This window comes from Triticum aestivum, chromosome 6B, assembly GCF_018294505.1.
Source record: "Triticum aestivum cultivar Chinese Spring chromosome 6B, IWGSC CS RefSeq v2.1, whole genome shotgun sequence".
NCBI classification, from domain to species: Eukaryota; Viridiplantae; Streptophyta; class Magnoliopsida; order Poales; family Poaceae; genus Triticum; species Triticum aestivum.
This window is the reverse complement of record NC_057810.1, coordinates 674065815-674078922: the sequence shown is the minus strand read 5'-3', so window position 1 is coordinate 674078922 and position 13108 is coordinate 674065815. Positions and strand designations below refer to the sequence as shown.

The window sequence follows — 13108 nt, the reverse complement described above, 5'->3', positions numbered from 1 at the left end:
ACATGCTCCACGATGATCTCATCGGATGAACCACGATGTCGAGGATTCTATCAACCCCGTATGCTATTCCCTTTGTCTATCGATATGTTACTTGCCCGAGATTCGATCGTCGGTATCCCAATACCTCGTTCAATCTCGTTACCGGCAAGTCACTTTACTCGTACCGTAATGCATGATCCCGTGACCAGACACTTGGTCACTCTGAGCTCATTATGATGATGCATTACCGAGTGGGCCCAGTGATACCTCTCCGTCATACGGAGTGACAAATCCCAGTCTTGATCCATGTCACCCAACAGACACTTTCGGAGATACCCGTAGTCTACCTTTATAGTCACCCAGTTACGTTGTGACGTTTGGCATACCCAAAGCACTCTACGGTATCCGGGAGTTACACGATCTCATGGTCTAAGGAAAAGATACTTTGACATTGCAAAACTCTAGCAAACGAACTATACGATCTTGTGCTATGTTTAGGATTGGGTCTTTTCCATCACATCATTCTCCCAATGATGTGATCTCGTTATCAATGACATCCAGTGTCCATAGTCAGGAAACCATGACTATCTGTTGATCAACGAGCTAGTCAACTAGAGGCTCACTAGGGACATGTTGGTGTCTGTTATTCACACATGCATTACGATTTCCGGATAACACAATTATAGCATGAATAAAGACAATTATCATGAACAAGGAAATATAATAATAATGCTTTTATTATTGCCTCTAGGGCATATTTCCAACAAACAATACAATACGTGCCTTGCTGGCCCTGTTGTCACTGGGAAAGGACACCGCAAGATTGAACCCAAAGCTAAGCACTTCTTCCATTGCAAGAAAGATCAATTTAGTAGGCCAAACCAAAGTGATAATTCGAGGAGACTTGCAAAGATAACTTAATCACACATAAAAGAATTCAGAGGAGACTCAAATATTTCTCATAGATAAACTTGATCATAAACCCATAATTCATCGGGTCTCGACAAACACACCGCAAAAAGAGTTACATCGAATAGATCTCCAAGAAGATCAAAGAGAACATGGTATTGAGATTCAAAGAGAGAGAAGAAGTCATCTAGCTAATAACTATGGACCCGAAGGTCTATGGTAAACTACTCACAACTCATCGGAGAGGCCTTGGAGATGATGTAGAGGCCCTCCGTGATCGATTCCCCCTCCGGCGGAGCATCGGCAAAGGCTCCAAGATGGGATCTCGCAGATATAGAAGGTTGCGGCGGTGGAATCAGGTTTTCGTGGTCTGTTCTGATGTTCTCGGGGTACGTGGGTATATATAGGAGGAAGAAGTAAGTCGGTGGACGCCTGAGGGGCCCACAAGATAGGGGGCACGCCCTCCACCCTCGTGGCCTCCTCGATTGCTTCTTGACTTGCACTCCAAGTCTTCTAGATCATGTTTGTTCCAAAAAGATCGCTCCCGAAGGTTTCATTCCGTTTGGACTCCATTTGGTATTCCTTTTCTTCGAAACACTGAAATAGGCAAAAAGTAGCAATACGGGCTGGGCCTCCGGTTAGTAGGTTGGTCCCAAAAATGATATAAAAGTGTAAAGTAGAGCCCATAAACATCCTAAACGGGTAATATAATAGCATGGAACAATAAAAAATTATAGATACGTTGGAGACGTATCAAGCATCCCCAAGCTTAATTCCTGCTCGTCCTCGAGTAGGTAAATGATAAAAACATAATTTTTGATGTGGAATGCTACCTAGCATAATTCTCAATGTAATTTTCTTTATTGTGTCATGAATGTTCAGATCCAAATGATTCAAAATAAAAGTTCATGTTGACATAAGAAATAATAATACTTCAAGTATACTAATCAAGCAATCATGTCTTCTCAAAATAACATGCCAAAGAAAGTTATCCCTACAAAATCATATAGTCTGGCTGTTGCTCTATCTTCATCACATAAAGTATTTAATCATCCACAACCCCGATGACAAGCCAAGCAATTGTTTCATACTTTAGTAATCTCAAACTTTTTCAACTTTCACGCAATACATGAGCGTGAGCCATGGACATAGCACTATATGTGGAATAGAATGGTGGTTGTGGAGAAGACAAAAAAGAGGAAGATGGTCTCACATCAACTAGGCATATCAACGGGCTATGGAGATGCCCATTAATAGATATCAATGTGAGTGAGTAGGGATTGCCATGCAACAGATGCACTAGAGCTATAAATGTATGAAAGCTCAACAAAAGAAACTAAGTGGGTGTGCATCCAACTCGCTTGCTCACGAAGACCTAGGGCATTTTGAGGAAGCCCATCATTTGAATATACAAGCCACGTTCTATAATGAAAAATTCCCACTAGTAAATGAAAGTGATAACATAGGAGACTCTCTATCATGAAGATCATGATGCTACTTTGAAGCACAAGTGTGATAAAAAGGATAGTAGCATTATCCCTTATCTCTTTTTCTCTCATTTTTTAATTTTTTTGTTTGGCCTTTCTCTTTTTTTTATTTGGCATTTCTATTTTATTTTTTTAAAGTCCGAAGTCTCATCCTGACTTGTGGGGGAATCATAGTCTCCATCATCTTTTCCTCACTGGGACAATGCTCTAATAATGAAGATCATCACACTTTTATTTACTTACAACTCAAGATTACAACTCAATACTTAGAACAAGATATGACTCTATATGAATGCCTGGGTGCGAGCGCTACTGGGGTCACCTTCCTGGGCCGGCCCAATCGGGGGTATGCAGAGGGTATACATTCTAACGGGCAACCTATCATACGTATAAGTGGGTATACCATGTCAAAAGTTCATATTGCCCTTTATACGTTTTGGATGGGGTTGTACCGAAGCGGGACTCGAAACAAAAACAAACAACATCTCGTTTAACAACAAGAATAGAAAAAACATAGCAGACTCTATTACCTTATTCAATGGCCACATCATTTTGTCCCCATCGCACTGCCTAGTAATTGTGTGGAGCATACACACTCCGGACTCATCCCTGCAAAAAAATGGCAAACAAACATGTCATCTCCACCAGGTGTCCACTTACAAAAACATTGGGAAACTTACAAACATTCATTTACCTTGTGAAAGACGTCACAGATTATCTTCAGGAACTTGCGCTTTCATCTGTCAGCTGGACAATGCCATTTCGCAAAGAATTCATTTAGACAGCTGAACAAAGCTTTGGGAATCTGTGACACGGTCTCCTGGTGGGTCGTGTGCCATAGCTCTGCTCCCGCAACTTGGGAACACAATCCGCCGTCATCATCGCTTGGACGTCGATCGCCATTATCCGCTCCCACCGCTAGAGACCTCATGCGACGTCACCAAGCACGCGCACCTGATCGAGTTGCTTTACCACCTAGTTGCGCCGACGGTGCCCACGCTCACCGACACGGAGAATGCACACACCACCCCGCCGTTTTCTGGTGAAATCGAAGTGGATATCCCTATCCCTGAGGAGCAGCAACCAGGCGCTGGCGGCCAATGCCAGGAGGAGAAGCCTGCCACCGGTACTGGTAGCGAGCACGTGATGATGCAACTGTTTGAGTTCATCGCGTTGAAGCTCAAGGGCGGTCGCCTGGGCAAGGTCATGAAGCCGATCGAGCTTGTGGTCAAGGCGTCGTGGAAGCTGCTCGTCGGTATACCTGGTATGCATGTTGAGTCCTTCATGTCCGCCAACGCCAACCATTAGAAGATCATGATCCCATCAGTGTCCGAGCTGGTTAGCTCCGGCGCTAAGTTTGCGCCACCAAGGGCAACATGTCCAGTGCGTCAACTATCGCCTTTAACCGCAAGACAGCGACGCTCTACCTCCCCGCGGTGACCCTCGACGGCAACACGGAGGTGGTGCTTCGGAACTTGGTCGCCTACGAGTCATCCGCCGCGTCGGGCCCGCTGGTACTCACGCGGTACACGGAGCTCATGAACGACATCATCAACACGGACGTCGATGTTCCACTACTCCGCAAGTGGGGCGTTGTGCTCAACCACATGAAGAAAAGGGTCGACGAGGTGGCCAAGCCGTGGAACGACATGAGCCGGCCGGTGCAGCACTCCAAGGTGCCGACCATGGACAAGGTTATCGAGGAGATGAACCGCTACTACGATGGTCGGTGGCGCATCAAGACGAAGCAGTTCATGCGCAAGTACGTGCTCAGCCCGTGGAAGATGTTCACCTTCCTCACCGCCACCAGCATGCTGGTGCTCACCACGTTGTAGGGCTTCAGCTCCGTTTACACATGCTCCCGATGGTGGTTAGGTGACGTCGTCACCGTCATATCGAGGTCGGAGAGTCCCACACCGTCTCTGTCCGTCATGTACACACATTAAATACTCCGCGTCCGTGTCCGGTAATACCGCATACGTCTTCAAATCCCAAAGCAAACGAACTCATACCAGGAGTGAGCGAGCTCGTCCACGCTAGGCAATTTCCGCATTTCATTAGTGCTTTTGTAGCCTCCATCACATAAGCTAGTAGATTGTTGGAACTTTTGTTGTTTGCTCTACCCTCACACTCTTGGTAGAAGTGTGTCCCCCTTTTGTAAATATACATTCTGTTTATTCCCAGTAACATACATGCAGTAGGAGCCTTTCTTACTATGACAATAGTAAAAAAAAACATGATAGATAGTCCGGATAACGACACTTCTTTCTAATATATGCTCTGGATTTTGGGAGAGGTCGGACTGTCCAGACGATTGAATTTTGTGGAGCCTACTGGGCGCCTATTTGATGTCCGAACACACCCGAACGTATGAGGGAGAAATGAACTTCGACCTTCAAGACGACCTTAATCATTATTTGTTTAGTTCATTTATATGTGCATTATAGCCCGTAGCAACGTACGAATATTCTTCTATTTTGCTTTACGAGCATTATTTGTAAGGCAACCCTTCACCTCTGCTTCAAATTTGAAGCTGCATACAGATAGGTGAGAGAGGATGCTCCAAATTGAAATTTGTAAAACAACCCTTCACCTCTGCTTTAAATTTGAAGCTGCATACAGATAGGTGAGAGAGGATCAGGGGATGCTCCAAAATTGAAGCTGCATACAGGTAGGTGGGAGGGTCATCCCTAGCCGTCCATCCGGAGCTGCAGTTTGCATCCCAGCCGTCGATTCGCGATAGAGGCGACGCCGCACCAGCGAGCGCGTCCTCTGGCTGGCTGGCCACCACGCACCCCACCACCCCCTCCCCCGGGTCTAAAAAAATCCAGAGCCTTCCCCCATCCCACCCACCATCCCAATCCGACCAAACCCTAGGAAATCTGCCGGCCATGGCGATGTCGGATCTCGCGGCCGCGGTGATCTCCAAGGCCAACGGCGGCGTGGACGGCGAGGAGCCGGTGGAGATCCGGGAGGTGTGGGCGGACAACCTGGAGGCGGAGTTCGCGCTGATCCGCGACGTCGTCGACGAGTTCCCCTTCGTCGCCATGGACACCGAGTTCCCGGGCATCGTCTGCCGCCCCGTCGGCGCCTTCCGCTCCCCGGCCGACTACAACTACGCCACCCTCAAGGCCAACGTCGACATGCTGCACCTCATCCAGCTGGGCCTCACCTTCTCGGGCCCCACGGGCGAGCTCCCTGCCCTCGGCGCCGGACGCCGCCGCTGCGTCTGGCAGTTCAACTTCCGGGAGTTCGACGACGAGCGCGACATCTTCGCCACCGACTCCATCGAGCTGCTCCGCCACAGCGGCATCGACTTCCGCCGCAACGCCGAGCGCGGCGTCGACGCCCGCCGATTCGCCGAGCTGCTCATGTCCTCAGGTGTTGTGCTCAACGATGCCGTCTACTGGGTGACCTTCCACGCGGGATATGACTTCGGCTACCTGCTCAAAATCCTCACCTGTAACAGCCTCCCAGATACACAGGCTGGGTTCTTCAAGCTGATGAAGATATATTTCCCCACCGTCTATGACATCAAGCATCTCATGAAGTTCTGCAACAGCCTGCACGGCGGGCTGAACAAGCTTGCCGAGTTGCTCGATGTGGAGCGTGTTGGAGAGTCGCATCAGGCCGGGTCCGATAGCCTGGTCACGTCTTGTGCGTTCTGGAAACTCAAGGATTCCTTCTTTGCTGGATCAACCGAGAAATATGCAGGCGTGCTGTATGGGCTCAATGCAGAGAATGGTGTCAGTGCACATTGATGGATTATGCTCCCTTTGAATAGCTCTGTGAATGGGTTGATTTAGGACAGAAAGAGGTGGTGAGTGAGCTAGCAGGCAAAATGATGACCAACTTTGTAGGTTGAGCTTGTCTCACTCAATTAGTCAATTCCATTTTGTTGGATGTAATTTGAACGTAGTGTTTTTCAGTTATTCCCATTGAACTAGTGTTTTCTGCTTATGCTGTTAGCTTTCTCTTGCATATTACTTAAATAGAAAAGTATCACCTCTATATCTCCTGTTTGACCAATAACTTCAGTCCAGTTCAATATGGCAAAAAGACTCTTTTGTCATTGATATGTTTAAAACCTATATGTAGGTAATAGTACATCTGAGTTTTCAGAAACACACACTTTATAACACTAGAGAAAATGATACCATCCATGTCCTGATGTTCACATGTATATTCCTCAAGACTAATCTTTTAATTACCAAGTCAATATGCAAGTAAATAAGCACTGTCCTTCTGGAGAATGCCACTGCATAATTTGCAATGGGAATAAGTGTTAATCTCCATAATAGCGATTTGTAGATATGTTCACTTGATTGAAAAATGTGTTGTTGATGGAATTTTTGGCCAATCTGTTATCTACACACGAATTCTCTAATATCTACTTCCTGCCTGGCGCTGGCCAATCAATTTCACGCGTGAGTTCCTGCAAAAAAAATCACTATGCTGTTATTTCATACTGTTAATTTTTGTTCACTTGTACCAAGTACAGATTATGCACAGGAGTTAAAGTCCTAGTAATTTAATTTCATCCTGGACATGTTTTTTCATGATGCAATGCTGATCAAAACAAGTATATCTGTCTTAATCTATTGCTGCTGATGCTAATTACCTTGTTCTCCTGTGAGACATGGATTTGGTATCTACTCCAAACTATATTCAAGATATATGCATTAGATTCATTTACTTTCTTTGTCAACAACCTAATAAGTAGGAGAGTTCTCATCGCTAGTTACATCCTTTGACACATTCTCCTGCTTCGAAACCTGTACTATTAGACTGTTGATTGCTTTGGTGCTAACACACTCTTGTCCTTACTGAGTTATCTTCGGATGTTTAAGTGTGTCTTTTGGAGGTAATCGGCGGGACTGGTGGCTTTGCATAATTAAGGGGTATAGTTTGCCAGTGTTGCTGTTTGCATCCAGTCAAAGAAAAAATGGAGACAATATGTACATTTAGCAATTAAATGTCCATTTACCCTTTTTTCACCTGATTCACTTACATGCTTACTTTTGCAGCTCTTCCCAATTGGTGCAGGTTCTAGCAGATGATCTCCTGGAAACTAGGCTTAGCTCGAATCAGTTGCATCCAAGCTTTATGTATTGTTAAGGTTAGATCATCTATCCTAATTCGCTTAAACTTGTTATATTAGTTGTGAGCATACTTGGTTTACTTTTTTCCGAAGGATCTTCACTTCGTTGGTTCATTAAGAGAGCTAGTCTAACCGAACTCTGTAAGGGGACCTTACAAAGTACAGACTGCCGAAGCTTGACAAGTTTGGTTAGTGAGAAATTTTGCAAAACTACGGGCGTGTTCGGTAGCTCTCCACACCCTCAAAATCCTCAACTCCATAGCCCAAAACCAGCAGCCAGCTTCTCAGTTAAAATCCCGGAGTTACAAATCGCCCGGTAGAGTAGCTCCTCGTTCTGGTCGTTGAAACAGGCCGCCAGCCACCTAGCTATGAGAAATAGCAGCTCGGGAGGGCCCAACTAGGCGTGACAGCCCATCTAGGCGTGGGAAGCCTGCTCTGGCGAACAAACGAACCGGTAACTGCCTTGGCGGTGGCACATACTTGTAATATTTGCTACAAATGAACGAAGCGGTAACTCACTTGGTGGTGGCAATTCTTGGCAACTCCTGCTTCGCTGTTTTGGAGGAGCTCGAGTTTGCTAGCTCCGCGACTCCGCGAAAATTGCACTGCAAGTTTCGCCAGCTTCTCTCGCTCATAACTAGGATTTGGATCGTTCGGCTGCACTCCTCACATGGAGTTGAGGAGTTGAGAAGCGGGAGGACTCCCGGACACGCCCTAAACTTCCATGTTCTTCATGATGGTGCCTGTGACATTGATGATGATGCTCTATTTGAATTATAGCTCTGTGAACGGATTAATTTAGAATAAAAAGAGGTGACAAATGAGCTAGCGGGCAAAGTGATGACCAATTATGTAGGCTATGCTTGTCTCACTCAATTCCATTTTGTTGGATGTAATTTGTCTTTTTGCGGGGTGTTGGATGTAATTTGAATGTAGTGTTGTTCAATTATTCCTGTTGAACTAGAGTTTTCTATTTATGGTGTTTAGCTTTCTCTGCACATTAATTAAACAGAAAAATATCACCTTCATATCTCAGGCAAGGACTCCTCTGTTTGAATGACAACATCAACACCTTTAGTCCAATTCAATGTGGCAAAATTTTAGTGACCATTTTTTGCTCCTTTGTCATCGATATGTTAAGAACCTATATGTAGGGAAGCTTGCTGTATCAGTAGACTGGGATGAGTGGGTGGCAGTATCTGTCTAAGGTTTCAGAAACATACACTTTATAACATTACAAGAAAAGTTACCCTAAATGTTCTAATTTTGAGGGAATGTTCTGATCTTAACGAGGATATTCTTCACGGCCACTCTTTTAATTACCCAGCCAATATGAAAGTTAATATAACACTGTCCTGGAGAACGCCACTACATAATTTGGAATGAGAATGATAGAGGGCAGGCCTGGCGTAGTTGTGAAGTCCTCCCCACTTGTGCCAAGAGGTCCTGGATTTGAACCAGCCTCTTTGCATTGCACGTTGCAGGGGTAAGACTAGGTTCCTATAATCCCTCCCCATACCCCACCTTGTGTGGGAGCTTCTATGCACTGTTTTTTTAGAATGAGTGTATCTTATGATTCCATCATACCATTTTCAGCTATTTATTATTTGGTAATTTCCGTTGAGATGTCAGTAACTATTATGCAAAAATGATTTCTAATGCTGTACAAGATAACATGATTTGGTATCCGTAGCAACAGCTCTTAGATATTGAAAAATGGATTGTTTTTTTGGCTAAACTGTTCTGTTCCTCAGTAGTTCTAATATCTATTTTTTGTCTGGTGCTGGCCGATCAATTTCACGCGGGTGTTACTGTAAAAAAATTCCTGCACTGATTCAAGTTAGAGATAACTCTTTTTGATATTGCACACGATATATCAAATTCATTCATACTGTTATAGTGTTATATGTTCACATGTATCAAGTACAGATCATGCACAGAACTTGAAGTCCCAGCAATTTAATTTCATCCTGACATGTTTTTCATGATTTGGATCAGTATTAGTAGATCTTGTCTTCAGCTATTGCCTATTGCTGCTCATGCTAATTAACTTATTCTCCTCCAACACTTGGATTTGGTATGTACTTTTCTAAACTATATTCAAGAGATATGCATTGGGTTCATTTTCTTTTTTGTCAACAACAGAATAGACAGGAATTCTCACACAATCAACATCCTTTGACACATTTTTCTGCTTTAAAACCTATAAGACTGCTGTTGATTGCTTTGGTGTTAACAGCCTCTTCTCATTTCGTTATAGTCCGTTGCTTAAATGTGTCTTTTGGAGATAAATGGTACTCCCTCCGTTCCAAAATAGATGACCCAACTTTGTACTAACTTTGTACTAAAGTTAGTACAAAGTTGGATTGTTGGCTTTACAAAATTAAGGGGTGTAATTTGCCAGTGTTGTTGTTTGCATCCAGTAAAAAAAACATGGAGACAGTATCTTCTCAATTCTACATTTAGCATTTAAATCTCCATTTAAACGGAAGAAAGCTAGGCTTGGCTTGAATCAGTTTGCATCCAAGCTTTAAATATTGTCAAGGGGTAGTCCCATCTTTCCTAATTCGCTTCAACTTGTTTTCTTCATTGTGAGCATAGTTGGTTTAATATTTTTTCCCGGAGGGTCTTTATATTAAGAGAGCTAATCTAACAGAATTCTGTGAAGTGACCTTATCAAATACAAATCACTAAAGCTTGACAAGTTTGGGTAGCAAGAGATTCACAATATAATCTTCCATGTTTTGCAGGCGTGCCTGACATGGTACTTGTCTAGCATGTCATTTTTGAAGCGGATGCATTTCTGGCGTTTTACTTATTTTGCCAATCTGTGCATATCTTTTACTGAAGGAGGCTACATTGTGTCAGTGGATCAACATGAACCCATCCATGTCATTGTTATCACCAAGATGTCAGCAGCAATGATCTCCAACAACGAGGTGATTGCTTTTTCAACTGTGTAATGCTTGTGAAGTACTCCCTCCACCCCATAATATAAGAGCATTTTTGACACAAGTGTAGTGTCAAAAACACTCTTATATTATGGGATGGAGGGAGTAGCAAAGTACGTAGTGTGGTTTTCTAAGGATGACTGAAGACATTTCTTTCACTGATCTCTACACAGATATCTCTATCCAGCAAGCGGCAACACGTCTGCTCTTTCTAGCCCTCTTTCGCAGTCATGATTGCATCGACCAAATATTGTCCAATTCTCATTCCATCCAACCTCTGATCCCCATTTCGTCCCTTTGCTGATTCCTCATGACATCACGAGAGAGCGTGGCCTATGGGTCAGTCGCACCTGATGATGACGGTCGCCATAGCTAGTCGACCGGTTGCATGTTCTGATCCTGGTGGTTCATCGGTAGTTCCCGGTGTCTTCTATGCCTATGCCTATCAAATTCATATCCCTACTGCGCAGAGACACAACAAATAATGCATAAAATGGGATTACTTAATTCCAAGGTAGACATGTAAAATGAGAAATATGCTGCCCATCCTTTGCTTACACCTTGCTCCTTATAAAGACTTGGGTAGTAGGCAGTGTCATGAAGTGTTTCATCATCCGGTAGGTCAATAGATAAGAATCCATCAGTTATGAGCTTGGTCCTCATGTAGGTTAGCGGCTATGACAGTTTTATCATTGCTTCAAACAAGATGAATTTGCTTAAGTCGATGTTTCCGTTTGATCAAAAAAAATTGAAGGGGACAACATTTTCTCAATTCTACATTTAGCCCTTTTCACATGACTCATTTGCTTGCTCTGGGCCTCTGGCACATGATAAAAAATTAAGCTTGGCTTGATCAGTTTGCTTTCAAGCTTTAGATATCAATATGCTTTAACTTGTTATAATCATCGTGAGCATAGTTGGTTTAATTTTTTATGGGTTTGTCCTTTGTCAGTTTATAAGCGAGCTAGTCTAATAGAAGTCTGCAAATAGAACTTACAAAGTTATAAGTATATATGTCTTGAGATATTGCTGCTGATGCTAATAAACTTAATTTTCCTGCAAGACTTGGATTTGTATCTACCTCTACAAACTATATTCAAGCCATCGGATTCACTTATTTCTTTGGAAATAACTGAATAAGTAGGAGAGTTTTCTCACTGCAATTTACATCCTTTGCTGCAAAATCTAAATATGTTTAGGGCAATGTTATTGCTTCTGTATCCTACTAGTCATTTTGATTTGCAACCTAGAATATTAGACTCTTGATTGCTTTGATACTTACAGGCTCTTATTATGACCGGGTTATGACCAGTAGCTTGAATGTATCTTTTGGAGATAAAATGCCAGATCATTCACCACTGATGGCTTTGCATAATTAAGAAGGTTACGGAGGGCTGTAATTTGCCCGCGTCGTTGTTTGCGTTCATTCAGAGAAAAGTTAAAAGGAGACAGTATCTTCTCAATTCTACATTTATCCCCTTCTCATCTGATCCATTTACATGTCCTAGCAGACATGACAATCTCATGCGAGAGAACTAGGCTTAGCTCGAATCGTTTGCATCCAAGCTTTAGATATATCAAAGTTAGACCATCTTTCTGTTCCATTCAACTTGATATATTCAGTATGAGCATAGTTGGTTTATTTTTTTGAATCGTCTGTCCTTTGTTAGTTTATTAAGAGAGCTAGACTGATAGAAGTATGAAAGAGAGTTAACAAAGAACAATGAAGCCAGAAACTTACAAAATAATCGTCCATGTTTATGCAGGCTTGCCTGGCACCGTACTTGTCTAGCGGGTCATTACCGAAGCGGGTGCAACCTTAGTGCTCTACTCATCTTGCCAAGTTGTGCGCATGATTTCACTTGACAATGCATTTTCAATGGATCAACAGGACCATCATTGCACCGACTTCGACTGTGGCAATGCTGATTGCCAGCAGTGAGGTCTACCATCTGTAGCGACATGTTGGTTTTTCAACTTGTGCAGTTGTAAGATTTGTGAGGTGTATGCTAAGGACGACATTTCCATGACTGATATTTTTAGGACGTCGATAACTGCCACACGTGTGGCAGAAAAAGAGATGCACCACACGTCTCTAATGTAAATAGATTGCTACATCATTGCATGCATGCAAGAATCTTTTCGGATTATTAGTTTTTTAAATGTTTTATCTCTTAAATGAAAAATCCGATTGAAGATCTATTTTCACCATTAAATCCCTCGTGACGAGATCTTCAAAATTAGATCTCATATCCATATATTTTGGTGATATTTTTTTTGGTAAAAGTTGCCATGTTTATTGCACATGAATTACCATGATATTTACACTGAAGTTGCCATGATATGTTTCAACTATTTTTTTTTACATTTAAAAGTAAATTTTAACATATTATAAAACGGAAAATTAAGAAACTAGACTTGCCATGCATCATAAACTAAAATTGCCATAATACATGCACTTAAAATTGTCATGGTTCAATAAAAAAATATTTTCATGGTCAAAGTAATAAAATTGTCATAATAAAAAAATTAAAATTGCCATGATCTACAAACTAAAATTGCCACATGGCAATTTTAGTTTAAGCACTATGGCAACTATAGTGTAAACATTATGGCAACTTCTGGGCAAAAAAAAAAAAATCGCCGAAACATATCAACATGGGATCAGATCTCGTCGAGAC

The 13108-nt window shown here is 42.9% G+C and overlaps 2 protein-coding genes across 8 annotated transcripts; both read left to right on the top strand.

Annotated features, from left to right (window-relative positions):
• The first annotated feature begins 3751 nt into the window (after window positions 1–3751).
• Window positions 3752–4210, top strand: LOC123139586 (putative UPF0481 protein At3g02645). The gene has a single exon (XM_044559351.1). It carries the CDS (start codon window positions 3752–3754, stop codon window positions 4208–4210), a length of 459 nt encoding a protein of 152 aa, XP_044415286.1.
• A 960-nt stretch (window positions 4211–5170) lies between these two features.
• On the top strand, window positions 5171–12643 carry LOC123139130 (probable CCR4-associated factor 1 homolog 7). Of its 7 annotated transcripts, none has more exons than XM_044558930.1 (4): window positions 5171–6235; window positions 7422–7494; window positions 10227–10415; window positions 12194–12643. In XM_044558930.1, exon 1 carries the CDS (start codon window positions 5267–5269, stop codon window positions 6134–6136), a length of 870 nt encoding a protein of 289 aa, XP_044414865.1. In that variant the 5' UTR covers window positions 5171–5266; the 3' UTR covers window positions 6137–6235; window positions 7422–7494; window positions 10227–10415; window positions 12194–12643. The 7 variants fall into 7 exon arrangements, with proteins under 7 accessions (XP_044414865.1, XP_044414863.1, XP_044414867.1 ...); XM_044558928.1 differs by having other exon boundaries at window positions 9475–10415; XM_044558932.1 differs by having other exon boundaries at window positions 7403–7494; window positions 10327–10415.
• Window positions 12644–13108: the final 465 nt, after the last annotated feature.

Bases quoted from the DNA above. Each gene is read 5' to 3' on its own strand.
- LOC123139130 (XM_044558930.1), top strand. From the start codon at position 5,267: ATGGCGATGTCGGATCTCGCGGCCGCGGTGATCTCCAAGGCCAACGGC.
- LOC123139586 (XM_044559351.1), top strand. From the start codon at position 3,752: ATGTCCAGTGCGTCAACTATCGCCTTTAACCGCAAGACAGCGACGCTC.